Raw genomic sequence first — 25,320 nt, 5'->3', positions numbered from 1 at the left:
AGGATCAGGAAGCCCAATGGAGTCCTGACTTTTCTCATGATGACAACATATAATGCCTATTTTGAAACATCATATTCTTGCCAAAAATGTTCAGGTGCCCCAGACATATGTTGTTTGCCCACTGCTAAATAATCAGACATGTTTCTGGAGCTCTTCTGTGTGCCGAGACCAGTTCTGAGCATTTACTAAAGGCTAGCTCTGTGAATTCTCCCAACCATCCTCACAGAGATCATTGTCTCCATCCTGTAGATGGGGAAACTGAGGCCTGAGAGATGGGGCACTTGGCAGGAGGTCACATAGCTGGGAGGGAGCAAAGGCAAGTTTGAGCCCAGGCAGCTGTCCTCGGCCCATGTAGCTGGCCAGCGCACCACACACACAGTGGCTTGCCCAGAACTGACGCAGCCCACATGGCTCAGCAAACTGGAAAACATATGGCTTTCACAGTGGGAAGACGGAGATCCACTTGGTCAAGGGCCAGCCAGGGAGTGATTGGAGGAGGAGGCTGGTATTTCTACAGGTCTGGAAAGAAAATGCCAGTTTAATTGGCAGAAATGCAGGAAAGAGATGCTACAAATTCCATGTGGAGGGAACTGCATGAGGTGCCGAGCAAGCAAGACTGCATAGATCTAGTTTGTTTGTTTGTTTATTAAGATCTTATTTATTTGAGAGAGAGTGAGAGAGATCACAGAGGGAGAGGGAGAAGCAGACTCCTTGCTGAGCAGGGAGCCCGATGCAGGGCTCGATCCCAGGACCCTGGGATCATGACCGGAGCTCAAGGCAGATGCTTAACCAACTGAGCCACCCAGGCGCCCTGGTCTAGTTTAGAGAAAAGAAGGTGTGGCTGGAAGTCTAATGGAGAGGGAGGAAGGAAATGGGGCCACCCACAAAATGGCTTTACTGCCACAGCAGCCCCCTTGGGGGGCTTGTACAACACAGCCTGATGCTACCCTCTTGCTTAAAACAGTTCCCTGGCTTCACATTGACGTTGAGTAAGGCCAAGGTCATTACCACAGCCACCAGGCCCTGCCCATCTCCCCAGCCTCACCCACACCTCTCTATCCCACCCCCTTCTCTGACCTTCCTCAGTCCCTCGGGGAAACAGAGCTCTCACCCCATGGCCTTTGCATCTGCTATTCCCATGCCTGAATCTCCTCCTACTGAATGAACTTGTCACCCAGTCCAAGCTTCACCTCTTCAGGGGAGCCCTCCCTGAACTTCCTCCACCCCAGGCTGGTCCTTGCTCCCCCTCTAAATTCCAAGAGGGTATCCGCTGTAGTTGTGGCTCCCCATGGCCTCTCCAGAGCACAGCACAGGCCATGTAATATAGTGGGTGCTCAATAAATCCTTAGTGACTGGATGAATGCACGGCCATACAGATGTGGCCATCTGTAGAAGCCCCAGGAAAGGTCAGCCATGGCTTCCAGGCTGCAGGGCCCAGATGTGTGCCTCCCACATCCAGTGTACCTGCAGCCAGGCTCCTGAAAGTGCAGGCCCACCTTGCTGCTGGCAGGAACGGGCTCTCTTGGAGCCTTTCCCATGCCTTCTCTTGGTCACCTTTCCCCAAGGAAATCAGAATTATATCACTCACAATACACCAAAGCACGTGATCTCTTTTTTTAGGAAGCCTTGATTTTAAAGACGCTGACTTTTTCCTTTATGATATTTTTTTAAAGTGAATTCAAAATATATTCTTTCACCCACTGCAGATTTCAACACTTTCCTGGAAAACAAGCTGAAAAAGAAAAAGACAAGGCATTTCTCCTACTTCCTTTATTCACTTCAGAGTGAATTCCACATAAGCAGCACCTGACAGCCTCATAGAAAGAAGCCTTCACTGGAGGGGACAATCCCGCATTTTGCAAAAACAGACAAAGCATGGTGGCTTTTCCTCATTCAACCTATATTTAAGTAATTCACTGTATGTGTCAGGCACCAGGATCAGCAAGAAAGACTAGGCTTTTAGGTAAGTGAAATTGCTGTGAATGCCTTTTTATATCCAGGTCTTAAAGGGTGAATAAACACACAAGCCAACATCGAGCATGTGGAGGGATCTGGAAACCCACCGTTTGTCAGCCTGCTCATTTCTCACCCCAGGCCATAGGAGGGAGCACCCAACCCAGCCTGGCCTTTATAGTACCCTGGAGTCTAGCACTGCACCTGCATCCTGAGCAGAACCAATCAGAATCCTTCCCCAAGACTGATGCCAGACTCAGGAGACAGGCCTCCCTTACACGGCCAAGGTTTCAGAGCTGGGATGTCACCAGTCTGGAGCTGGGAAAAGTCACTTTCCCCAGCTCCATGGGGTGGGGTGCGGTCCTATCAAGTGGGTGAGAACGTGGCCGGCACAGCCAGAGAGGCCAAGCAACCTCCCTGAGCCCCTGGTCTCTGCCTGAAGCCAGGACTAACCCCACAGCTAGTCCCAGCTATATAGGACAATGATGTCAGCCTATTTTCTGCTAGTTGAGCTGGTTTCCTGGCACTTGCAGTGGGGAGTCCTTTGAGCTGCACCAGTATGAGGATGGAAGCAGGAGGGGTGGAGGGGATAGAGGGAGGAAGTGGGATGGGCTTGGAGCCTTCTCTTGGTGCCAACTGCTGCAAAAGCTCAGACACTTTGCTCAACAGAGAAAGCAACTGGAGAAAAGATGGAGGGAACCAGCCAGGGTCCCCCATGGGGCTGTCTACAAATGATAGCCCTGGTCCCAAAGGGAAGTCCGGGACGCACAGGTGGGACTCACTAGCAGGGATGCCTGGAGGAAATGACCTGGGACAGGTGCTGTGAAAGACCTGCCTTCTTGCCCTTCTTTTTCTTGGGAAGATGCCAAGGAAACTCTGGGTGTTTATCTTGATAAGAAAAAAAGAAACACGGGGCGCCTGGGTGGCTCAGTCGTTAAGCGTCTGCCTTCTGCTTGGGTCATGATCCCAGGGTCCTGGGATTGAGCCCCGTGTTGGGCTCCCTGCTCAGCAGGAGGCCTGCTTCTCCCTCTCCCATTCCCCCTGCTTGTGTTTCCTCTCTCACTGTGTCTGTCTCTGTCAAATAAATAAAATCTTAAAAAAAAAAAAAAAAAGAAAAGACAAAAAGAAACAGGGGCACCTGGGTGGCTCAGTCGGTTAAGCGTCTGCCTTTGGCTTATGTCACGATCTCAGGGTCCTGGGATCGAGCCCCTCACCAGGCTTCCCTGCTCAGCAGGGAGCCTGCTTCTCCCTCTCCCTCTGCCCCCACCCCAGCTGTGCTCTCTCTCTCTCAGATAAATACAATCTTAAAAAAAAAAAAAAAGAAAGAAAGAAACATCCTGCAGCTCCAAGGGGAGAAAAGGCCATCAAAGCTTGCTCTGTCCAAAGGCCTACTGGTGGACATTCAATGGGTGATGGAGAACGTGGCCAGCTGGGGCCAGGTCACCCTGTCCACAGAGCAAGCATGTAAGGAAGGAAGAGAAGCAGAATATGGCAGTACACACAAATGCTGGGCGCCCCCACATTAATAGCCAAAGGTGGGAACCCAAATGTCCATCAACAGATAATGAATAAAAAAAAGTGGTACGTCCATACAATGGAATGTTATTCAGCCACAAAAAGGAATTGAAGTACTGATACATGCTACCACCTGGATGCACCTCAAAAACATCAGGCTGAGTCAAAGAAGCTAGAGGCCAAAAGTCACATAGACCCCGTCTACGTGAAATGCCCAGAACAGGGAAATCCACAGAGATAGAATGCAGGTTGGCGGTGGCCAGGGGCTGGTAGGAAGGGGAATGAGGAGTGACTACATATGGGGTTTCCTTTTGGGGTGATGAAAACGTTCTAGAACTATACAGGTGGTGGTTGCACAACATTGTGAATGTGCTAAATGACAGGGAGCTAGTCACTTTAAAATGGTCAGTTATGTATTATTTGACTTTCACCTCAATTTAAAAAAAAAAAATTTTTTTTAAGGCAGAGCTTAAAAACAGGGCAACTCCAGGAAAACCAAGGGGCTGGAAAGCAGCGAGTCGGCTGCAAGGGGTCCAGAGAGAGTCAGAGGCTTCTCACAGCCCCTCCTGTTACTGCTTGGTTAGCGACTGTCCTGGAGCTCTTTCTTGCTCATTGACTTAGAGAAGGCTCAGCTCAACTTCAAAGGCCGGGGTCTGGCAGGTGTCCCAGGAAGAAGGTCTCAGCTCTGGGGGAGAGCAAGTCTAAGGCAAGGCCCAAGAGCAGAGTAGCCGGAAGAGCTGTTGCGGCCAGGAGGTCTCAAAGGCAGACCTCCCGAGCAAGGGTCTACCCAAGGCCGATGATCAGGGAGGGAGGGGATACAGTAAGATTTTGCTGGGGAAAATTCACTTGTGCAGCCAGATGACAGGGAGACCAGCAGGAAGCCTGAAGAAGCACAGGTGAGGACAACTGTGGGCTGAATCAGGACCCTGGGAAGTGGGGAAGGCCAGGCCGTGGAGGACGGAGGAGCTGGGAAGCTGGTAGTAGGGGCAGGGGGAGGTGTCGATCTCTCTGTGTCACGGCGGAGGGCCCAGACTGAGGGGCAGAAAGCCAGATCAGGCTTGCTTCAGGCTGCAGACAGAAGACGAGGGACAGAGGAGGAGTAGACAGAAAGGTAGGAGGGAGTCTGGGGAGGCTGAGGCAGCTGGGGTGGAGGTCGAAGGTGGAGGGGTGGAGTTAGGGAGCACCCAGCACAGCCCAGCAGTCCCCTGGTGACCGCAGCAAGCTGGGCCTCCTGAGATTAGGGAGAGGCCGGAAGGCCCGGGAGGATGTGGGTCCAGAGAAGGAAAGTGGACAGGAGGGTGCACACGGACACACATGTGAACACGAAAACACCAGATGCGGATGCAGGCACTGGCACATGCGGACATACAGAAACTGCCCCACCACAGACAAGAGCAGACGCACGGCCACCAGCACCACCCACGTCCACATGCGCACAAACAGGCACAGATGCCTCGGACCACGCATACACGGGACGCATGCAGAAATGGAGCCAGGCACACAGCTGAGGTTCGGACGAAATCGGATGCACACCTAGCTGCAGAGGCACGAGGACACACTGGGACACAGGGACACGGACACCCGTGAAACATCCACAGCCATATTGGCATCATGACCAATGCCCCCCCAAGAAGGTAGCTCCGGGCACCCCCATCTGACGCACTCTTGGCTCCAGAACCTCAGCACCAGGGCCCGCCTGGGAAAGTGAGACAAACCACGGCCATTGCCCAACACACCCACTGGGGCCAGCCCAGGGCCAGGCCTCGCGTGCCTGCCCACACATTCACTGCCACCGGCAGCAGACACCCAGCCACCGACGCAGACAGCTGGGATTGCGAGGGATCTTGCAAAATCATCCCCATCCCTCAGGGTTCAGCTAAAGTGTCCCTTCCCCCGGGGGCCCTCCCCAGGCTATGGCCCCAGTTAACCTTTCTGCATTCGGGTTTTGCCATGCCCAGCTCTGTGACCTTGGGCAAGTCCCTCCACCTGTCTGTGCTTAAGTTTCCCCTCATGTAAAGTATGGGGGGATAACAAGAACGTGCGAGAACGTGTGTTGAATACATGAATGACTGGAGCACATCCCTTCCCACCTCTTGTACAGATGGGGGAATCAGCTTCCCTGGACTCAGTCAGCTAGCTGCAGATGGGGCTGCCCTCCTGCCTCCTGCCTCCTGCCTGGTCCCTTCCCACCCTGTGGGATCTTGGAGCCAGGTGGGACATCCAAGAGGGTATGTATGGGTTTATTCTCCCTTCTACACAGGACCAAGAAGCCAGCTTTAGAGCAACTTGGCAACAAGCATGGGACCATACAGCCTGCCTGGCAGGGGTGGGGATGAGGACTTTAAACCCTGAATTTCTGCTCAAATAACTTCAAGGAGGACTTACAAGGTCATTCCTCTGTATGGGCAGGTAAAATCTGAGAGGGTAGACATGAGCCACTGAGTGTCCCTGCCTGAGCTTTCCTCATCTCCCGTCCCCATCCACCCAAGAGCTCCCCCACCCGACCCCACAGGTTCACATCCTCCCAGCAGATAGGAGAGCTGACAGCACCTTTCTACTCCCCAAGGGACTGTGGGCAGGGCCTTCCCCAGGCAAAGGCTTCCATCTTTATGAGGATGGGCACTCGGGCTCTGCAGTCTGGGGCCTTGACCCTTGCACTCAGGAATGGCTGTGCTGATGTGGACAGGTGGACAGGGGATCCCAGGTTTGGAAGGACAAGGACGTGGACTGTGTGCCAGTGAACACCCCCAACCTTAGTTATGAATGACCCAAACTGAGCCCAAATCCGGGCTGCCCAGACTGAGTTCTTTGGTTCTAGAACTCTCCAGGGACAAGCCACCTGAAACCCACTCTGCCTTCTGGGACAAAGGGGTGGGACAAAGAGGTGAATCTGTGAGCCTCCACCTCAGCCTGGGACAGCTTAAAGCCTGTCTATCTGATGGCACCCAGAGCATTAGACAAGTGTGAGATCCAGGGTCACGTCCCACTTTCAGCTGAGTGTGCCCAAGTCACCTCCCAAGCCCTGTGCCCTGACCCCTGGTGGGTCCTGGGGTCCCTGGCAATCCCAGAGCAGATCTCCCCATTTGTAACCTGTTGATGGCCAAGCTGACCCAGTGACCCCCAAGGACCCTAATGCCCTGGGAGCTAAAATCCCTCCACATAGACTGACACTTATGTGGCAAAGACACACACGGGCTCTAGGCCTGGGTCCAAATCAGACTAGCCCGCTGGGGCCCTCTTACCCAGGCCAATCCTGTGGGCAGTACCAAGAACCGATGTCAGATTAGGACCTGGTTTGAGGGACTAGGCAAAGCCTGATCCACCCGGAAAGCCAGGATAACAGAAACACCCAAATCAGGCAGTGACTCACAAGCAGACAGATGGACAGACCCCCCAGAGCTGAATATCGGGCCCAGGAGCTCTCTACCTGCAGGTCAGGAGCCCCAAGGATTCTGGTTCTAAAGCCCCCACTTAGCTCAGGACAACTTTTGAGCCAGGGCCCAAGGTGTGCCCTCCAGAGAGAAGCCAGAACTCCCTCTTCCCCCAAAAGTCAAACTACAAAGCAATGACCCCTTCCCAGCACCAAGAAGTAGAGAGGTCCTGAAGGAGCTGCCTCCTAGACCTTGATACACATGAGGAAACGGAGGCTGAAGGGAAGGGGTTGGCCTAGGGTCCCCGACTGCTCACTCACCGGGCTGGACTGTGTGCTCTGTTCCTGTGATCTGCAGACCCTGAGTTCCCAGGGGCAGGACGGGCACACTGCCAGAGGCCTGGCCCCCGTTCTGGCTTTTCTGGGGAGCTACTATGACCTCTGAATACGCCGAAGTCACACCCTTCTTCCCTTCCTAAGTGCGGGCGGGTCTGGGCTGAGGGTACCTGATAACCTCCCCGGGACATCTGTAGGGTCCCATCTGGCTCACAGTGGAATCCCGGTCTCACGGAGCGAGGAGGCAGCCCCTCTGTGACAGGAAACCCGTCACTGGCCCAGAACAGTAGCCTTTGAAGGCAGAGTGGGTTTCAGGTGGCTTCCAGGCCCCTGTCCTGTCCTTCTAGCCAGAGGAAGCCCAGTGCCTGAACTCCCAGGTCCCCATTCTGGCTGGCCCCCTCCCACTACTACTCCAGGAGAGCCCTGGCGACAAGAACTAACTGATCTCTTGGCCAACAGGGACTCCTGTGAGGGACCTCTAGGACTCAGGCATGGCCCAAAAGCAAGCAGGCAGCAGCCTGCAAGAAGGGTGCTTTTGGGCCCTCCTTGAGGGGTTTCACAATGGGCCAGTCACACTCAAGGTGGCAGGGAAGGCTGGGGGACCTCCAGGCAGGAGGGTCTCTGAGTCTCTAACCATGTTCAGAACTTTCTGGGCTATTCCAGAAACAGCAAGGAAGGAAGAAAGAGGCTGGGCTTCAGAGGCAGGTAGCCCTGGATGGGAATCAGGTGACCTTGGCTAAGTCACTTCCCTTCTCAAAGGTTTCAGTTCTCCCGGAGGTGAGAACTGAGTTAGGTGAGCCTAGCCAGAGCCAGCTACATAGGGACAGACCAGGACTTCAGGCAGAGGGGCTGGGAGGAGCCGAAGAGCAGCCATGCCCGAGCTCAGACAACCCCCATGGACCACAGCCCAACCCTTCATAACTACAAGCCCTTTATTAACAAGTCAATAAAAAAGGGAGAAAGATGTAAAAATACTTTTCTCAGAGGCCCCCCAGAGGGGCAGGCACTGTCAGAATCAGCTGGCCAGGGAAGGCAACCCAGCCAGAGGCAGAACGGAAATCAGGGCCCTGTCCGGGGAGCAGCTGGCCCGGGGCGCTGAGAGGGGGGATGGCTCGGACCTCAGGCAGGGAATGTGCAAACGCTGAGGCCGCGCAGGGAGTGATGGGGTGAGGGGTTCCCGGAGGAAGCCCAGAGCACCGTGTTCCCCTGTGTGGGCAGACACGCGTGTCCACGTGAGAGCCGGTGCCTGCACGCAGCTTACGTACAGAGAGCAGAAGAAGGGGGTCCCCCGGCAGGAATGGGGGTGGGGAGGGCTCATCCCAGAGCTTGAGGAAATAGCTTAGAGAAGTCTCTGGAAGCCTGGGGTGAAGGGAGAGCGTGGAGGCCTCAGGAGCCCTGGCCATCCTGCCGTCGCTGGAGGACCTCAATGACACTCCCGATGCCATCCTCAGGCACCTGTGGGCAGGTGGGCAGAGGGAGCGGTCAGGGCCACGCCGACCTCCTGGCCTAGATGGACTTCATCCTGCACCCTCCCCACCCTCCTGGGCCTCAGTGTCCTTCCAGGAGCCCAACCCATGGCGCTCACCAGGGCATGGTCAAAGTTGAAGGTGCTGATGTAGTAGGCAGAGATGTCGGCCGCAGCCAGGGGGCCTGCGATCTGGGCCACGATCCCACACTCATCTGAGGGTTATGGGGGCGGGGAGGGGAGTCCATGTGGATCATCCTGGCCGCTCCCCCAGGTCCTCCCCAAGTCCCCAACATACAAGAAGCAGCCCTCACCAAAGCCCAGGGGCTGTCCACCGATGCGCACCATTCTCCACAGCTCTCCTGAGGAGCTGGTCAGCAGGAGGTCACTGGGGAACCTGGAGAGGCAGGTGGGTAGTGGGCACAGCACCCACCCGTCCCCTCCTTGCCCCATTGTGAGCCTCTGGAAGCAGGGGGACCTGGTGACCTCAGAGTCTGACACTCTACCTCCTCCCTCCCTAGGGCTGGGCTTGGGCTCTGTGGTCCACAGGGCTCAGGAGTCACATACTTTTTCTGCGTCTCAGCGTCCATGACGATGGAGATGTAGCCCTCGATGAGGGAGAAGGCAAAGAATGTAATGGAGCTGGGTCCAGTACCACCAGAGGCTGCTTCCTTGGGGGCGCTGGAAAAGGACAGGAGGCTCAAGTGCTCTTCGGGGCACCCAGCCCACTGTGTCTCCTCCCTTCTCTGGGCCACTTTCCTCCCCTGTCTGAGGGCCCTGATCTCCTGATGGTGTCAGGGGAGAGGACAATGAATCTCGCCTCCTCCAAAGACACTGGACCCCAGGGTTGGCAGACAGCCAGACCAAAGCATGGCTCAGGGTGATCTCAGTTCACACTACAGGAAAGGGCTGAAGCTGTGGCATCGGGATCTTCCGTGAACATCAGTGAGGGGCACACGGGCATTGCAGGCTGCCAGGAACCCAAGACACAGAACAGGGCACAGAGTGGCAGAACTGAGGGACGTGCAGAAGGTGTGAGCACAGAGGGACATGCAGAAGGTGGTGGGACACAGCATAGGGAACAACGGTGTCAGGACAAAGAGACAAGGTGCAAACGAGGCCCACCTGTATGAGTAGAAGAGGACATCGATGAGCGTGGTAGCAATGGCTGGCAACGTCTCAGGGTCCAGTGTGAGGACACAGAAGCGGTTCTGTGGGCTCTGGATGGGATGCACGGTGGGGCTAGGCCCTGTTAGGAGGGACCAGGCAGCAGCTGTCAGGGCGACTGTGGGCTGGGGCGCCCCCTGGTGGCCAGACAGGGAGGAGCCTGGGTGGGGTGTAGGGTCAGGCTCTACAGGAACCCACCTCTTTCCTCCACCACATCTCCCTATCTTGTGAGGCAGTCAGTGTCAGCTGGTATCACGCCCACAGACCAGCCCTCACAAGGGAAGGGCCCCAGTGGGAAGAGGAGGCCCTGCCTAGATCTGGGTTTCAGAGGGTAGCCTCACCATGCTGAGAACGGGGAAAACCATTGCTGGAATCATCCCTGGCAACAGGCACAGGCTCCCCGCCCACTTCTCGGTAAATGTCGAACTCCTGGGAGAGCGTGTGGATCACCACGGACAGGTCCTGTTCCCGCACCTGGACCACAGGGGGATGACGTATCACATGAGTCCCCAGGCATGCCCACCCTGCCCCGCACTGGAGCCTGCCAAAAACTCACCAGGATGAAGTCCGTCTGGTAAGTGGACAGCATCAGCACAGACACATGGTGCTCCGCCAATGGCGCAATGACTGAACGGGCAATTTTGGTGACCCCAGCAGCCTGCACAGCTGCACCGCTGTGGGATGACACGTTCAGCACCAGCCATGTGGCCTCAGCCACTTGAAGGAACTCAGATGGGGGTAGCTCTGCGAGTAGGAAGTATACACCAGGTCAGGGCCTATGGGGCTGGCCCCTACCCCTCGTTTGTCTGTGCTGGGGGTGGGGGATGGGGTTCTACCAAGGTAAGGGTGTGGAGACTGGGGCTGTCTCCCTCTCCCCAGTTCTGCTCCTAAGAACTGCATGTATGCAAGGACTGAGAAGTGCTTCAGGTGCTGGCCTGCTAGGGATGGAAACTTCCCAGTTAAGACTGGAGCTCCAGATTCAGACAGACCTGGGTTCAAATCCCAGCTTCACCATTTACTTGCTGTTGACCTGGGGTAAACAATTTAACTTCTCTGAATCTGTTTCCTCATCTGTAAAATGGGATGAGAGCATATACCTCATGATAGCGTTCCGTGGTTAAGAGGTTTTTATACCATGTGGCACCACCAGGGGGCGCCAGCAAATAAGGCTAGCTGAGGGATGCCCCTCTCCCTCGGCAGACCTAGACTTTCCTGCAGTACAAACAGGGAAACGAAGGCCTGAAGGGCTGCAGTAGAGGATGGGCCAAGCCTCAGTTTTGTGGCCTGAGGCTCCAGGCCTGTGAGGAGGGGTCAGGCTGGCAGGAGCGGGAGCCAGATGTCAGCTTCAGGGACCAGGGAGGAACCAGGCTGGCGTCCAGTCCAGAGCAGGAGCCAGGGCCTGGGTGGCTGCTAATCTCCCAACTGCAGCCAGGAGGCCCCCCAGGACCCTGACGTGGGCTGGCTGCCTGCTCCTGCATTCCTTTCCCAACCCTCAGACTCCTGGAGTTCCCAGACCAGCCAGGGAGGGGGTGATCAGCACCAGAGAGATAAGTCCAGGGAGAAATAATGGCCAGGGGGATATAACTGCCACAGGAACCTCTGATTCTTGCCCTGAACTGTCACTGAGGCCCTGCCACTGGCCTGAGGCTGCTAAGTGCCCTTCACAGCCCTGTCTATAAAGTTCTCATGGGACCCTATTAATAGAGAACCATAACTATACCCATTTTACAAAGAGGAAGTGACTTGCTCAAGGGCACACAGCCAGTCAATGGCAGAGTCGAATTCGAACCCAGACCCATCTACCTTCAAGGCCCCAGCTCTTGCGATTTTGGAACCCAGGATCTAGTGAGAATCCCACAAAGAGGGGAGCACGACATCCTTCCCCAGCCCAGCCCCCACCTTTGAAGCCCTCCTCGTCCACCATGAGCGTGTAATCCTCTGGGGTCTCCGTCAGGCTGAAGAACTTGCACCTGGATGGGGGTGGGGGGCATCTTCAGCCTGGGTTGGGCGGAGGGGGCGGGCAGGACTTCGCTCCAGTTCGCCCAGAAACACTCCTGCTGGGCGCCTCCCTGCCCCCTCAAGCCTCAATTTTCTCACCGGGCCAGTGGGGTGTGGGCCTCATCACCGGAATGACGAACTGTTTTTCGCCTCCCGACCTCTGTAGGAACTCCCGACCCTCCATTCGGGGAAGGAGGAGAGGCTCACCCGCGACTACAGCCCTGGGGGCGTCGGACTTTGGGCCCCCTAGACCAGCTCCTCTGACCCGATGGGAGGCGTCTGGAAGAAGCTCCCCGCAGTCGCCAGTTGAAGGAATTGCCCCCATTTGACACCACTTGGAGTTAAGCATTGCTCATCCCAGGTTGTTTGCGCCTTAACTGGCCCTGGGAGGGGGCCTCACGGGGCCGGATAGGCGGCGGTCCCAGGGAGGGTAGGCCCAAGCCGGATGGCGGCGGGGGGGGGGGGGTAGGGAGGAGAAGCGCCCCCCCCACCCGCTCCCGCTCGCCCCGCGGCGATGTTAATCTGCTGACCCCGTCCCGGAGCAACAGCGGAGCCCACCCCCACCTGTGCCCCCGAACCCGGGCGCGCACCGGCTGCGGCGGGGCAGGAAGAGTAGCTTGATGAGCGGGTGGGTGTAGAGCCAGAGACCTGGGCGGGCGAGGCTCAGCACCCGCACCCGGTGCTCTAGGATGTGCAGCTCCATCACAGTCCGCGCGGACCCGACCCCGCCGCCTACTAGACCCAGGCCGCCGCCGGGGGCGGGGCGGTGGGGGCGGTGCCGGGAGCTTAAAGGAGCCGCTGCGCGGCCGCGTCCATGCCGCCAGCTACGCTGCGGACCCTCCCAGCCCCACGCCGCGTCCACTTCCCTGACAGCCACGCCCTGAGGGGCGGGCAGCCTATCCAAAGTGGCCACGCCTCCTCCTTAAGGTCAGCGCCTCATCCCTCCCGTTCCAGCCCGCCGAGCCCCGCCTCTAATGACTCCGCCCCTTTAGCATTGGCTCGGGGATCACAGGCTGATCCCAACCCGCTGGAGCCCTCCAGGCCCCGCCCATGCCGCGCCCCCTCTCTGGGGCTCCGCCTTTTCCGCAGGTCTCCTCTCTCACTGGGATCGGAAGCCGATGTGGAGGAGGGAAGTGTGGAATGGCTTCTGTCCTTCAGTCTTATGATTGATATCCTTGAAGCTTCGAAGGGCTGCGAGACGAACCGGGGGGCTCAGCTGGGACCAGAGTGCTGACCAGAAAACTCTGGAGTATGGAGGGGTAGGAGTAGGCTGTGCAGCCCCGGTGACTCTGATTCTCTCCCAACAGTGTCTTACCTTTCTCCCTCCTTCCCCTTATGGAGGAAGAAGGCGCCTACCCAGGAGGATCACAGTGATAGGGAGGGCCCCAGACACTTACATCTGAATAACATACTGCGGGGTAGGGGATGGAGGTGGCCAGGCTTATGGCTTGAGATCCTTCAAGACTAAGTGCTTGGGCCAGGGATGCTCAAGGCCCAGACTTCAGGGGACAGGCCCATGTGTCTGGGGCTCACTGGGTAGTCAGATCTCAGACCTGAGACTTGAGCCCTGTTGAGGCCTCCCAAAGCCTGCAGCCATTAGCAGAACCCAGCTGGCCTGAGCACATGTAAACTTGCTTCATGCCCACGGAGGCCCCCAGCACTGGCAGATGCCCCAGATCTGAGGCTTGTTAGACCAACTTGGGCTCATTTCAACATTAGAACTGGGTTCTGCTCAGGCCGCCTCAGGTTTAAGAAGACTCCAAGGCTAAGCAGGTATCAGCACACCTAGGCTGGCCCTGTAGCAGGACAGACAGAGCATGCTCTGGAGGGCCTTTGGCCCTCAGGCTTCAGATCTAAGGCTTGGAACCAAACAGGTTAAAGCTGGCCACAGGCCTGACTGGGACCCAGCAGGCCTACACAAGCCTCCTGCCTGCTCAAGAACCTCTACTGTAGGCGGATGGAAGCTGGGCAGCACCCTCCCTCCCTTGACTCTCTGGCTCAAGGGATTCCTGTGGAACACTGCAGCTGCCACATCCTGGCCTGTCCCCTGGAGAGCCAGGGGGAGGGGATTGTCCTTAAAGCCTCTCATGGCAGGTACAGATGGGGTGGGAAAATACAGGGGTGAGAGGTGGGAGGCAGGAAGTGGGTAGCCTGCCCTGATAGGCTCATATGACACTTGACCTCCCTAGGCCTCAGTATCCCCAGCTGTACCAGGACAAGATGTTCCAGGCCCAGGCTCTGTGATGCCTGAAAACTCCTAGGGAGTTCTCCTCCCTCTCCCACCCCCTTCCACCATGGCCCAGCCCAGCTTGGTAGCCTGCCAGGAACAGCCACTATTGTTTGACTGGAAAAGCTGCTTCCTCAGCAGAAGGGGGGGGGCCTTTCCCAGGGACACCCTGTCCTCACCCTCACCAGTCATCAGGTTGTGACCGCCTGGGCCCTAAGGGGCATTGCCAGGTCACCAGGCACCCTGGTCAGGAGAGGTAGCTAAGGGGTTTTAGGTGCAAATCAACCAGCTTCATCTTTCCCACTCAGCTCCTCTGTTTCCTCATCTGTAAAATGGGGATAATAGAGCCTACCTGATCAGCTGGTGACACAACCAGCCCAGCGTGTAAGTGCTCAGGAAACCGCAGGCAGCCTTCTATTAAAGACCCAAACTTCTTCCCTCATCCCTCTGTGTCCAATGGAGGCCTGGACTTAGCATGTAAGGGCATTCATGGTCCCCGACTCCTGATGCCAGCACTCAACCCAAAATGAACACTCAGAACCTTACTGGGGTCTGAAGTGGCATCTAGGCAAGGGGACTTGGTGGAGGAAGACCCTGAAAAGGCCTCCTTAAGGAAACCTCCTCTCCTTGCCCCCAGAGATGGGTAGGCATCAAGGCCTGGGAAGCAGACCCTCATCCATGGCAGACTGGTGGACACGGGGCAGAGGGGATGGGGTAAGCGGAAGTGGGGGTCAGGAACAAGGACTGGCCTATGGCAAAGGTACTTCTCAGAGAGGCTCTAGTGCTTGGCTGGGGCCAGGATGGGGGCTCTGTAGGGTAGAGAGAAGAGATGCTGAGTACCAGGGGTTGCTCCCCTTCCCAGTCCCTAGCCATACACCAACTCTCTACACAAGCCTGTTTATTTCTGTACAAAACCATGTTTCTATTTTACACAAAGAGCACCCCACCTTTTACCCCACCCTCTCTCCTCACAACAGCACCCTAGCCCTGGGAAGCATCCCCCCAGGAGGAGGGGGCTGAGTGAGGCCCTGACCATTGGCCCTCACTTCTGTCTGACCGAGCTGGGCTGGCCCATGCTCCACTCTGGAGAAAATAAATAAAAAGGCTCAGGCAGACTCTGTGCTGGGCCAGCCAGACTCTCTGCCACCCAGTGGCCAGGCAGCTGGGCCCTCAGAGCATGGGCAGGCCCTCGAATGTCAGTCTGTGAGCCGTGTAGGTGTGTGGAGATCCCACCCCACAGGCCTGAGCTGCCAGGGTTACAAGTAGGTGTCCTCACTCTCCTGGGATGTCAGGCTCTCCTGGGAGTGGTGGTGGACTGAATCCTGGGAGCGGTGATGGGCTGAATCCTGGGGAGCTGAGTCCTGCGGGGCTGGGTCCTGGTGGGCTGGATCCTTCAGGGGCACATCCTGTGGGGGACATGCATCTCCTGCAGCGGCTGCCACCTTGGCTTGACTTGGGGTTGGGGGCTTATCCAGCTGCCCGCTTGCCTTTGCCTGCTTCCATTGCTCCTTCTCCTTCTGGCTCTGTTTGGGTGGCTTGGGCTTGCCTTTAGAGCCAGGGAGCAGGGCATCTGGGGGCAGGCGGATGGATGGTGAAGGCTGCAGGGTGGGCCAGGGGCCTGGCTCCGCCTCCATGATGGCCTTGGCACCATGCAGCCTGGGTGGAGAGCGGCACTGCAGCTCACCCCGGGTCTCTTGCCAGCGCCGCAGCTGAATGAGGTGCTCACGCTCAATCTGGCGCTCTGTCACCGGCAACTCTACCACCTGTGTGGGTGGTGACAGGAAGATGGGCACCAGGAAGAAACTTCCCCTCTACTTCCCAACCTGGCCCTGCTCTCCCTCACCATCCCCCAGCCCTGGTCACTAAAGGCTGACCCTAGAAATAATGGGGGTCTGGTCCCTGTGGTGATCACAAGTCCCAGAGCCGAGTGCCAGGTGAGCCAGGCACTTGGGACCCATTGCCTCAAAGGAGAAAGCTGCCCACAACTCGAGTCCACTTGCCTAACTATGTGTCACCTAACTACAGTCCCTGAGAGACAAAAACCCACAAAGGAAAGAAAAAAGGGAAAATAAAGCCAAGGCCATGGATGCAGTACAGGAAAGAAGAGAGGGTGATGAGTTGCAGCTCCTCTCATTCCCAAGTGGTTCAGAACAGGGAAGGCCCTGCAAACCTAGGCCTCTCTGTGCCTCTGTCTTCTCATTAAGACAGGAGGATAAGGTCTACCCACACCATCCTGAGCTGCTGAGCACCAGGCCTGGCACCAGTAACCTACCTTTGGGGCAGAGAGTTACCAGGCCCCTTCTAAAGGGCCCCCACGTCTCCCACTCCCACCCAGGGGTGATGGGAGGGTGTGGGCCGTACCTCCTGGACCAGGAAGGCCTCCTGCATGATCTTGGGACTGAGGCTCCGCAGTTGCTCGATAGTCTCATACTGGCCCTGACAGGCTTTGAGCTTTTCAGGGGAGCCCAACGCATGTTTCAGCAGCACCAGCCCCACCCGGAAGATGATCTTGACTCCTGCATGAGGGGGTGGTAAAAGGGCCTGTAAGGAGTTTCTCTGAAAATAGAGGCCCCCTGTGGGCTGGGTTAGAGGCAGGGCTGTTCCCCCAAGCCCAGCCCAGTACCTTCACAGAAGAACATATCCCAGACGCGAAGCACGGAGCTCCAGGGCAGGGTGCGGGCAAAGGCACACATGAACCACTCTGTCATGTACAGCAGCGGGTCGATCTTCTGCCGGCTGAGGTGCTTGTGCGCCACGGGTGACACCTTCTGCAGCAGGGAGAAGAGGATCTCCCCATCCAGTTGGATCGCCTCCTGGGGACACAGTGAGGCCGTGGGGCCAGGACTGTAGTCGACACTTTGGCTCCCAGTACCAGGCAGGCATTCGTTCATCCCTCAGGCAGCTACTGCCTGCAGGGAGCCAACCTTGAGTTGGGTGCTGGGATACACTGAAGAGCAAACCACACACAGTTGGTCTACCTCGTGGAGCATGTAGTGAAAAGGGGCAGACAGATGAATCACAGGGGCAAAGAGACGGGGGACAGGGTGGGCATTGGTGGGGGAGGTGGCTAAGTGCCCAGAATATGGCAGAACCAGGAATGCTGGATTAGCTTGTGCCAGAGGTCCCACTTGTCAGAGTCACAAAAAGCTCCCTGAGGGCTGAAAGCTGAAGGAAAGGAGGGGTTATTATGGGAATGAAGGGGGTAGAGGTTTAAGCCTCAAGGCTGAGGCAGGGAGGAACTTGGTGCACTGGAAGAACTGTGATCCTGCCAAGCAGCCAGATGGCTAGAAGCAGCCATGGAGGCCAGGGTGGAACCGATAACTCTGGAGCCTAGAAGACCTCACTTTGGAGGGCCTTGGGTCTTCAACCTGAAAGCAACAGAAGTCTGGGAAGGTTTTAAGCTGGGGCAACAGTGGCTGTGGAGAGAAAAGCCTGGACAGGCCACAAAGGGAAGGTCCCAGGCCTGGTCTGGACCCAGCAAGCACTCACCAGTTTTTCACTGTAGTAGCCAGGCAGGTACTTCTCACAGATCTGCACCAGGCACCAGAAGGCTTGCTATGGGCGAGAGAGACATGAGGCCTTGCTGCTGGGTATTCCCTGCCCACCCACTCACCCGTCCAGGGCCTGGTGGTACCTCAGCAGGCATGTGCATGAGCAGAACAGCGGCAATGGGCGCCTGGGCCTGGCAGTAGCCCTCCTCAGGTCGGTAAAGGGTATAGGCCTTCAGCACACGGAATAGGTCCTGCTGGCTGTAGAAGGGCCAAGTGGGGCAGGGAAGATAGGTATGACTCTGCCACCCCCTACCAGACCAGACCTGTCTCAGAATTTGCACCTCCCTGGTGACCTAACTATGGTCAGCAAGGGGTTGGTCTCCCACTGCAGCACTCAGACTCTCACAAGACCAGAGGAGGAGGCAGGGAGGGCACCTCCCCTGCCCCACCCCATATGACAGCTGAGAGCAGAGGCTCAAAGAGAAAGCAGAGGGAGAGCCAGGCAGGATGCCAGATACAAGGTAAGAGTATGTCAGGGCTGGAAGTGTGGGCCTCTCATTCAGCAGCTGTGTCTCCCTGGCCAGATAGCTTTGTCCCAAGTGTCTGTCTTGGGCCTCTGGCCTGGCCTGCCTATCTTTCCCCTCCTACATACCTTCTCCCCACCCAGTTATCTCTAACCCTCTTTCTCCCCACCAAAACCTGTTTCCAGAAGAGGACCCGGCAAGCTCTAGCACGCTGGGGAGTAAATGAAAGTTGCCCCAAAGGTAAGAGAAGAAGCTAAGGAGACCCATCCGATTCAAACCAAAGGGAAACTCTAACAGTGGAGTTTGGGGCTCCCAGTTTCTGGGCCCCTGAGATACACCCAAACTCATTTTACATCCTCCACGCCCTGAGGGACAGGGCCCAGAATCACCTCCAGCCCATAAGATCCAGCCTGCTCACCCATGGCCTCCCCGGGACACAAACATCTCATGAAAAGGGAACTGCCGGTGCAGATCACGTTCAATGACATCCAGCCACTTGGGGTCCCCAGGGGACATGTCCAGCTCCTAGAAGCAAGATCAAGAGCATGTATTAGGAGTTAGGGATGGATGCTGGGAAGATACAACTGTCCCAGGTATTGGAGGAGCCCTCTGCCAGGGGCAATGCCCACCCAATCCCATCACGAACTGGACCTTCCTTAAGACAAGTCAGGAAGCTCAGGTAAGGAAGCCTGAGAAGAATGAGAGAGAAGGGGCAAAGAGGCAAGGAGGGAAGGGCCCTAGAAACCCTGAGGGGTGATCCTGGCTCCAGGAAGACCCACGCAGTCAAGAGTGTCTGTCATAGCTGTGGCTGGAAATAACCTTCAGGCACTTTAGTCAGGACTCATTCAAACACCTTAGGTCCTTAAGATGGAAGGCTACTATCAAAGCAATAGCTATCACCTGTTAGCACTGTTCTGCAGCACCGCGGGCCTCACTGACTCTTCTCAACCTCAAAGAAAAGTCCTATCATTATGCTGTTCACAGATGAGGAAACTGAGGATCAAAGAAAAGTCACTTGCCCAAGTCCTCATGGTTAGAAAAATGGTGGAGCTGGGCCTGGAAGCCAGGTTGACTCAGAGCCATTGATCCCAACTCCTCTGCTGTCTCCCTATGCAAGTGGCATCACCTATTTAGGAAGGGGTGTATGGGGTGTGTGTGTGTGTGTGTATGTGTGTGTATGTGTGTGTGTTGTGTGTGTGTGTGTGTGTGTGTATGAGAGAGAGATGGAGAGAAGGATCTGCACAGAGTGCTATCTGGAAGGATGTGACATTTGTCAAACCATTAAACTCAGAGCCATCTCTGCGTGCTGGGGTTTTGACAAAGTTTTACTCTTTTCTTTGAACTTCTGTGAACATTTTAACATGAGTACCATTTTAAAAACAAAGTATTACACAAAGAAAAATCATTTCCCCATCATTTGAAATGTTCTATATCATGATTTGCTTGTTGGTTACATGGATATGTATTATTTGTCAAAATTCACTGAACTGCACACTTAAGATCTGTGCATTTCACTCTCTGTAAATACCTCAACTTTAAAAAATAGAAAGGGGCGCCTGGGTGGCTCAGTCATTAAGCGTCTGCCTTCGGCTCAGGTCATGGTCCCAGAGTCCTGGGATCGAGCCCCGCATCGGGCACCCTGAACAGCAAGAAGCCTGCTTCTCCCTCTCCCACTCCCCCTGCTTGTGTTCCCTCTCTCACTGTGTCTCTCTCTGTCAAATAAATAAATAAAATCTTAAAAAAAAAAAGAAAGAAAAAATATGGGCACTTGGGTGGCTCAGTTGGTTAAGCGTCTAACTCTTGATTTCAGCTCAGGTCATGATCTCAGGGTCTGGGATCGAGCCCCACATCAGTCTCCCTGCTCAGCGGGGAGTCTGCTTGTCTCCCTCTCCCTCTGCCTCTCCCCCCACTTACACACACTTGTGCTCTCTCATTCTCTAAAATCAACAAATAAATCTTTTAAAAAATCATAAAAATAGGGACGCCTGGGTGGCTCAATTGGTTAAGTGTCTGCCTTCAGCTCAGGTCATGATCCCAGGGTCCTGGGATTGAGTCTCACATCAGGCTCCTTGCTCAACGGGGAGCCTGTTTCTCCCTCTGCCTGCCATTCCCCTGCTTGTGTGCTCTTTCTCTCACAAATGAGTAAATAAAATATTTTAAAAAGATCCTAAAAATAGAAAGGAAAAAATCAATAAAAAGGAAACCCAGAGAGCTGAGCAGGGAAGCAGACCATGTACACATTGCCTGCAGGGCTGATGCAGCATTAGGGAAGGCCCCCTGGGATGAGGGCCAGATTTCTCAGCAAACACACCCGTGGGCACAGACCCAGGCCCTGGCCTTGACTGGCAGGTGTCTTCATAAAAGTCCCTTTCCCTCTTGTGCCCCCTCAGTGGGTGTGTCCCAACATTAAACTAAAGACCCTAGGGTGTCAGGTAACTTGACATGAGAGAGTAAGTACTGAGCAAAAAAACTGACAGAGTGTTTAAGGCTGGAGGGTGGAGAGAAGGACCAGATGCCTTCAGAGGGCTTTTGGTCAGGCACACAGCTGAAGAAGTGGGTGTACAACCTCTAGAGTCCCACATATTCTAAAGATGGGGCTTGTGTGTGTCCTATGAACCTCCCAAGTCAAGCCCAGGGCTAGATACTGTCTGAGTACAAAGCAGGATTATTTTTGTCAGAAAGGGGAGGAGGACCCCACAAATTCTCCAGAGGGCTCTCGTAAGGTAGGGACCTGAGAACCCAAGAAGTCAGTTCCTAGGATGTGCTCACCTGGTACCTCAGCAGCCCAATGCACTTAACCACACATGGGAGGTTGAGAAAGGAAGAGGTATAGCTAAAGGGCCTGTGGGAAGAAAGGGCTCTGGGAATCAAAGGCAGATGTGGGCTGCTGGCAGCTGATGTAGCTACTGCAACCTCCAAGAGAGCCTAAAGGCACTCACACTATCATGAGGTGAAGCCAGAGAAGAAAACCAGGTAAGAAAAGGACAGAGGTCTTGCCCTGACCAATGAGGGAGGAAGAAGTAGCAAGTATGGGAGAATATGGAGCCATGAGAGGCTGCAGAATCTGCCTTGACAGCTGAGATGGGGTCAACCACCTGGGTCTTCAGGGGAATACAGGAATAGGTGCTCCCACCAATAGCCTGTCACTGTACCCTTGCCTCTTGCTGTCATGTCCACAGCGGCCAGAGGGAGCTTCTCATCCTTGCTCACTTCCTCCATGTCATCCACAGGCAAAGTCCTTACTAGGTGTGCTCAAAAACCACTGTTCCAGCCCCTAGGACTGACTTGGGGACCCACCACTCAGCTTCAGAGGATCTAGAAGGCCTTTCTTAGCCTTCTCCCACAAGCAACCCTCAAGACTTCACAAACGTGGCTGATTTCTCTCCAGATACACTACTACCCACACACAAAATGCACACACAGCTCTGTGCTCTGCTACTCACACAGGATGTGCTCACATTTGCTAACTATGGAACCAGGAGTCTGGCCAGGCTGACGAAGCTCTTGGCTCCCATGCCTATGCTCTAGCAGCCAGAGGTAAATCATGGACTTGGGGAGAGATTCCCAACTGAACCTCCCCCCTCCACCCAGGATGCAGCCTCCTGAAATGAAAGGGATGGAAGAAGACACTGGAGTCAAGAGGCCTGGTATTGCTGCTCTGTGGGACAGTCCAATCACCCTGATTCCCAGAGCTGCTTCCAACCAGACACTCCACCAAACCCTACAGCCCCATGGCCAAGTACTGCTGGCAAATGACTCTCACCCTCTTCAGGTCAAAAGCAGAAACTCTAGGCTGCCCCGCCCCACCCACTCTTCTCAGGGAACAGGTTTAGCAAAACAGGAGTGTTTGCCAAAGCATGAAGTATGTCAACAAAGAGCTGGTAGCTAGCAACTCTGTTTCACTGCCTGTCATCCACCCTAAGAGCTTGGGAGAAACCCTGATGCCTGGGGCCAGGTCTGGCAGGTAAGCCGGGGTAACCCCAGGGGAGCCAAGTGCCTCCCATAGGGGAGCATGCTGGAGCTGCTGCCCAGCCCAGGTGGGCCCTAAGAAGTCCCATGAATGGAGTGGTATTCTTACTCTGGCAGCCATGGGGCAGGGGGCAACGGGTAGGGAGGGGAAGGCATGCCTGCAGAGGACGCCCTCTCTGGCCACTGACTGGTTTCTAACCCCAAAGGATACTGGTTTGGCTCTGCCACCCCTAAGGCTGACAACCCCACTAGTGGCATGGGTGAACTGTGTCTGGCCAGCTTGGATGAGGCAGGAGAAGAGTCGAGGATGGGAGGCTAAGAGTTACTGAGGGTTCAGTGACCCTGAGGGCAGGCCCCCAGAGGCCCAGAGCACAGAGCCCAAGGGAGTCAGGGAAGTGGTCTGAGTGTCCCCTCCTGATGACCAAGAGCTGGGAGGTGGCCTACTAAGCCTAAGAAAACAAAACTAGGTGGTTGACAAGAGAAAGAGCTGGAATGGAGGATGGAAAATCTGTCCATCCCTCTGAAGCCTGCTCAGCGCTGGAGCTTCAGATGGGCAGAGCCCCCAGGAGTCACAGGTTGGACAGGCCTGGTCAGTGGGGCATTTGATGGGTGGTCCTATTAATCAGCTCATACTGCTGAGGTCCAAGTAAGCACATGGAGGACTGCTGCTATGTGAAGGACATCAAGAGATGTGGGAGGGAGGGTAGGATGAAAGAAGGGCCACTCACATCAAACTTTCCAGAGTTCTGCTGTAGCTTCACCTTGCCTCCTGACAGGTACTGCCAAGCACGGCCCCGCAGGGAAGGTGGGATGCCCTTCTGGCACCGCAGACGGATCTGAAAGTCAAAAAGAGGACTGTGCTCATGCATCCACCGAGGCAAGTCCTCTGGAGGCTGTGTGCCAGTCCAGCTCTTCTGTTGGTGTTTGGTAGGCCTTCAGTAAGCACACCGGGCAAGCAGAAAAGGGGAGAAAAGAGGACTTCCCTCCTGTTGCTACTATTGCTACAATGCAGAGCCTAGGATGCCAGGGGCAGGGGGAGTAATGACTATAATTAGATACGCTGCCACCAGGTGATGTCAGTCTCACTGTCCCCTGGCCCAGTGATAAAACAATAATTCCTGAGGTCTCCTACATAATTCTGAATCCCCATGACCATTTTCTGAATCAAAATGCTCCTCCAAGTTGGAGGAGCACCACTGGATATCACTAGGGAGGGATCTGCATGGTGTGGGGCACAGCTGCAGCTGTGGAGAGGGTAGCTTTTGAGATGACCCAGAATGTGCCCAGAGACATGGCCTGGGCCCTTCCATGGGGGTGTTTAAGTAGCCACGTGGCAGGACACAGCCCACCTAGAGGGGAGAGAACTCAGCAGAACTCAGAAGGAAGATGGGAGCTGATCAGAATGGCTCCCTCTTTGTTTTGGTCATGAATCCTCTCTTCTGCTCTCCTTGACCCTGAGCTCCCACAATTACCAGCCCAGGGCAGAGGCAGCTGGCCTGGCTGTGAGTCCTGATTCCAACTCTTGCTACGATGCCACAGGTCTTTCCTACCACTCACAGACTGGGAGAGGAGAAGGAGGAAGTGTTTGGGGTAGTTTATGACCCAGAGCTAGGGCTCGATTCTTATACTTGCTGTCTTTATTAGAAAAAGGCTTCCGCTGTCAAAATCCAGTTTGAAAAATCATCATGTCTTTTACAAATGGGAAAACTGAAACACAGAGTGGGAAAATATTAAGGTCACACCATCAGGAACCCACTACCTCCTATACCACACAGGCTAGAGGGATCCAGCCCCATGCACTTCGCACTCCACTGGACTCTCAGAGCTAGATGAGAGGTGAGCTCCACCTGGGCTTTGGGACAGAATGAGACTGAGGCAGCTGCCTTGGTTGTCCTCCTTGACCTCAAGGCCAATGGTCAAGGAGGGTGAGGGCAAAAGCAGAGGCACCACTCCTATAGAATGGAGGGGTGGGCTACTGGCCAATGATACTCCCCTTAGCCCCTGCACTAAGCAGCCTGGCCTAGGATGAAGATGGGAACTCAGGGCAGTGGAAAGAGCAACTGGATATGGGTTTGTTGAACCCAGTGCTGACCTTGAGCCAATCAATTCTCATCAATAGTTAAGAAGAGAATGGCAATACTTAGGATTCTATTAGAAGGGTGGGAAAATGCCTAGCAGGGTGCCTGACACATAGTCTGTATTCAGTAAATCCCTTCCTCTCCACCCCTCCATCCCAGAAAAATGCCTGACACAGAAGCCCCAGGGGCTCAGGCTCACACCTAATTTCCCCTCACCTGGAAACCCCCTCAAACAGTCCCGTTGGAATCTCTCAGAGGAGCAAAGAAGGCCTAGCCTTTCTGATGACCAGCACAAATAAGAGAAAACTTTCCAAGGGTCAGAGAGTGTCAAGAACCAGGAAGGAGACAGGCAGACAGCCTGGAGGCAGTGGGGGAAGAGCAGAGTTGCTGGTCATGGGAGCTAAGCTTGAGCTTCTGGGACTGCCTGCAAAGGGGGTGAAGAGGTGGGGTGAGGATGGGGCGAGGAAGGGAGTGGAAGGGAACTGCCCCAGACTCTGGGAATAGTTTCCTGCTGCTGTGGGACAAGGGTCTCCTTAAGGAGGCCACTTGGTCTGAGAAGACTTTGGCAAAGGGATATAGTATGGCCTAGAGCCACAGGCCCTTTAGGCTCTCTTCAGGGCCAAGCTTAGCCTGACCTGAGCCAGCCCCTCTACATCATCACAGCCCCCTGTCATAGTTGCCTGCCCTAGGGGAGCCCAGGAATACCTTCAGTCCATTAAGGTTCTCAAAGAGTCCCTGCCCTCACTCAGGTGGGGCTGGGGAGGCGAGGATGGAGAACCAGGAATACAGCCAGCTTTTCCCACTCTGGCCTCTGGAATCCTCCTTAGCACAGAGGTGATAGGGATGGCAAGCTCCACCTGCCTGCCTTAGAGAGGAGGCAATGGTAGGGATCAGAAAAGATAAAGCAAGAGAAAGTTCTCAGCAAACAGAAAGCACAAGGGATTATCATTCTCTGATTGACAGCTGAGTGAGGCCACACCCTACCTGCTGAACTCTGGGAGGCCTTGGCCAGAGTTTGAGCAGAGCCCTACAGGGGAAGACAGCATTCCAGCAAGAACCTTGCCTCTATACAGTCCCCTCCTGGGGACTCAGGATAAGTCCAGGAGAAGTGTTGGGTCTGGACCTACTTCCTGAAGCAGGTATTGTCCCTCCTGACTTCCTGACCACGGGGAGAGCCCAAGCCTGCACAGCCAAGCAAGAAGAGCTCCTAGGGCCAGGGTGACCACA

The 25,320-nt window shown here is 55.4% G+C and overlaps 2 protein-coding genes across 8 annotated transcripts in view; both read right to left on the bottom strand.

The window, feature by feature from the left end:
* Positions 1-8,088: 8,088 nt before the first annotated feature.
* On the bottom strand, positions 8,089-12,635 carry CASTOR1 (cytosolic arginine sensor for mTORC1 subunit 1). Of its 5 annotated transcripts, none has more exons than XM_006739664.3 (9): positions 12,395-12,633; positions 11,706-11,776; positions 10,363-10,550; positions 10,148-10,280; positions 9,765-9,888; positions 9,207-9,320; positions 8,954-9,036; positions 8,760-8,854; positions 8,089-8,629 (listed from the first exon to the last, which is right to left on the bottom strand). In XM_006739664.3, the coding sequence occupies exons 1-9, from the start codon at positions 12,505-12,507 to the stop codon at positions 8,561-8,563; spliced, it is 990 nt and encodes a 329-aa protein (XP_006739727.1). In that variant the 5' UTR covers positions 12,508-12,633; the 3' UTR covers positions 8,089-8,560. The 5 variants fall into 5 exon arrangements, with proteins under 5 accessions (XP_006739727.1, XP_081657961.1, XP_081657962.1 ...); XM_081801835.1 differs by having other exon boundaries at positions 12,369-12,498; XM_081801836.1 differs by lacking the exon at positions 12,395-12,633 and adding an exon at positions 11,904-12,241.
* Positions 12,636-14,912: 2,277 nt separating this feature from the next.
* Positions 14,913-25,320, bottom strand: part of TBC1D10A (TBC1 domain family member 10A) — a 31,175-nt gene continuing 20,767 nt past the window's right edge. Inside the window, exons 3-10 of one of the 3 annotated variants that reach the window (XM_081801833.1) lie at positions 22,744-22,851; positions 18,465-18,571; positions 17,666-17,780; positions 17,521-17,586; positions 16,655-16,844; positions 16,393-16,547; positions 15,716-15,794; positions 14,913-15,437 (exon numbers count right to left, since the gene is read on the bottom strand). In XM_081801833.1, coding sequence (XP_081657959.1) covers positions 15,304-15,437; positions 15,716-15,794; positions 16,393-16,547; positions 16,655-16,844; positions 17,521-17,586; positions 17,666-17,780; positions 18,465-18,571; positions 22,744-22,851 — 954 coding nt within the window. In that variant the 3' untranslated portion in view covers positions 14,913-15,303. Of the gene's footprint in view, positions 15,795-16,392; positions 16,548-16,654; positions 16,845-17,520; positions 17,587-17,665; positions 17,781-18,464; positions 18,572-22,743; positions 22,852-25,320 lie in introns of all 3 variants that reach the window. The other 2 variants (XM_081801831.1, XM_081801832.1) reach the window with 2 other exon arrangements.

The sequence above is a fragment of the Leptonychotes weddellii genome, chromosome 13, assembly GCF_054177405.1.
Source record: "Leptonychotes weddellii isolate Sample4059 chromosome 13, ASM5417740v2, whole genome shotgun sequence".
NCBI classification, from domain to species: domain Eukaryota; kingdom Metazoa; phylum Chordata; class Mammalia; order Carnivora; family Phocidae; genus Leptonychotes; species Leptonychotes weddellii.
This window is presented reverse-complemented; position numbering and strand designations above follow the sequence as displayed.

Coding starts and splice junctions, on each gene's coding strand:
- CASTOR1 (XM_006739664.3), bottom strand. CDS start 12,507: ATGGAGCTGCACATCCTAGAGCACCGGGTGCGGGTGCTGAGCCTCGCC. Junction 9,889..10,147: donor TTTTCCCCGTTCTCAGCATG/GTGAGGCTACCC, acceptor CCCTCCTAACAG/GGCCTAGCCCCACCGTGCAT. Junction 8,855..8,953: donor TGGACAGCCCCTGGGCTTTG/GTGAGGGCTGCT, acceptor CATAACCCTCAG/ATGAGTGTGGGATCGTGGCC.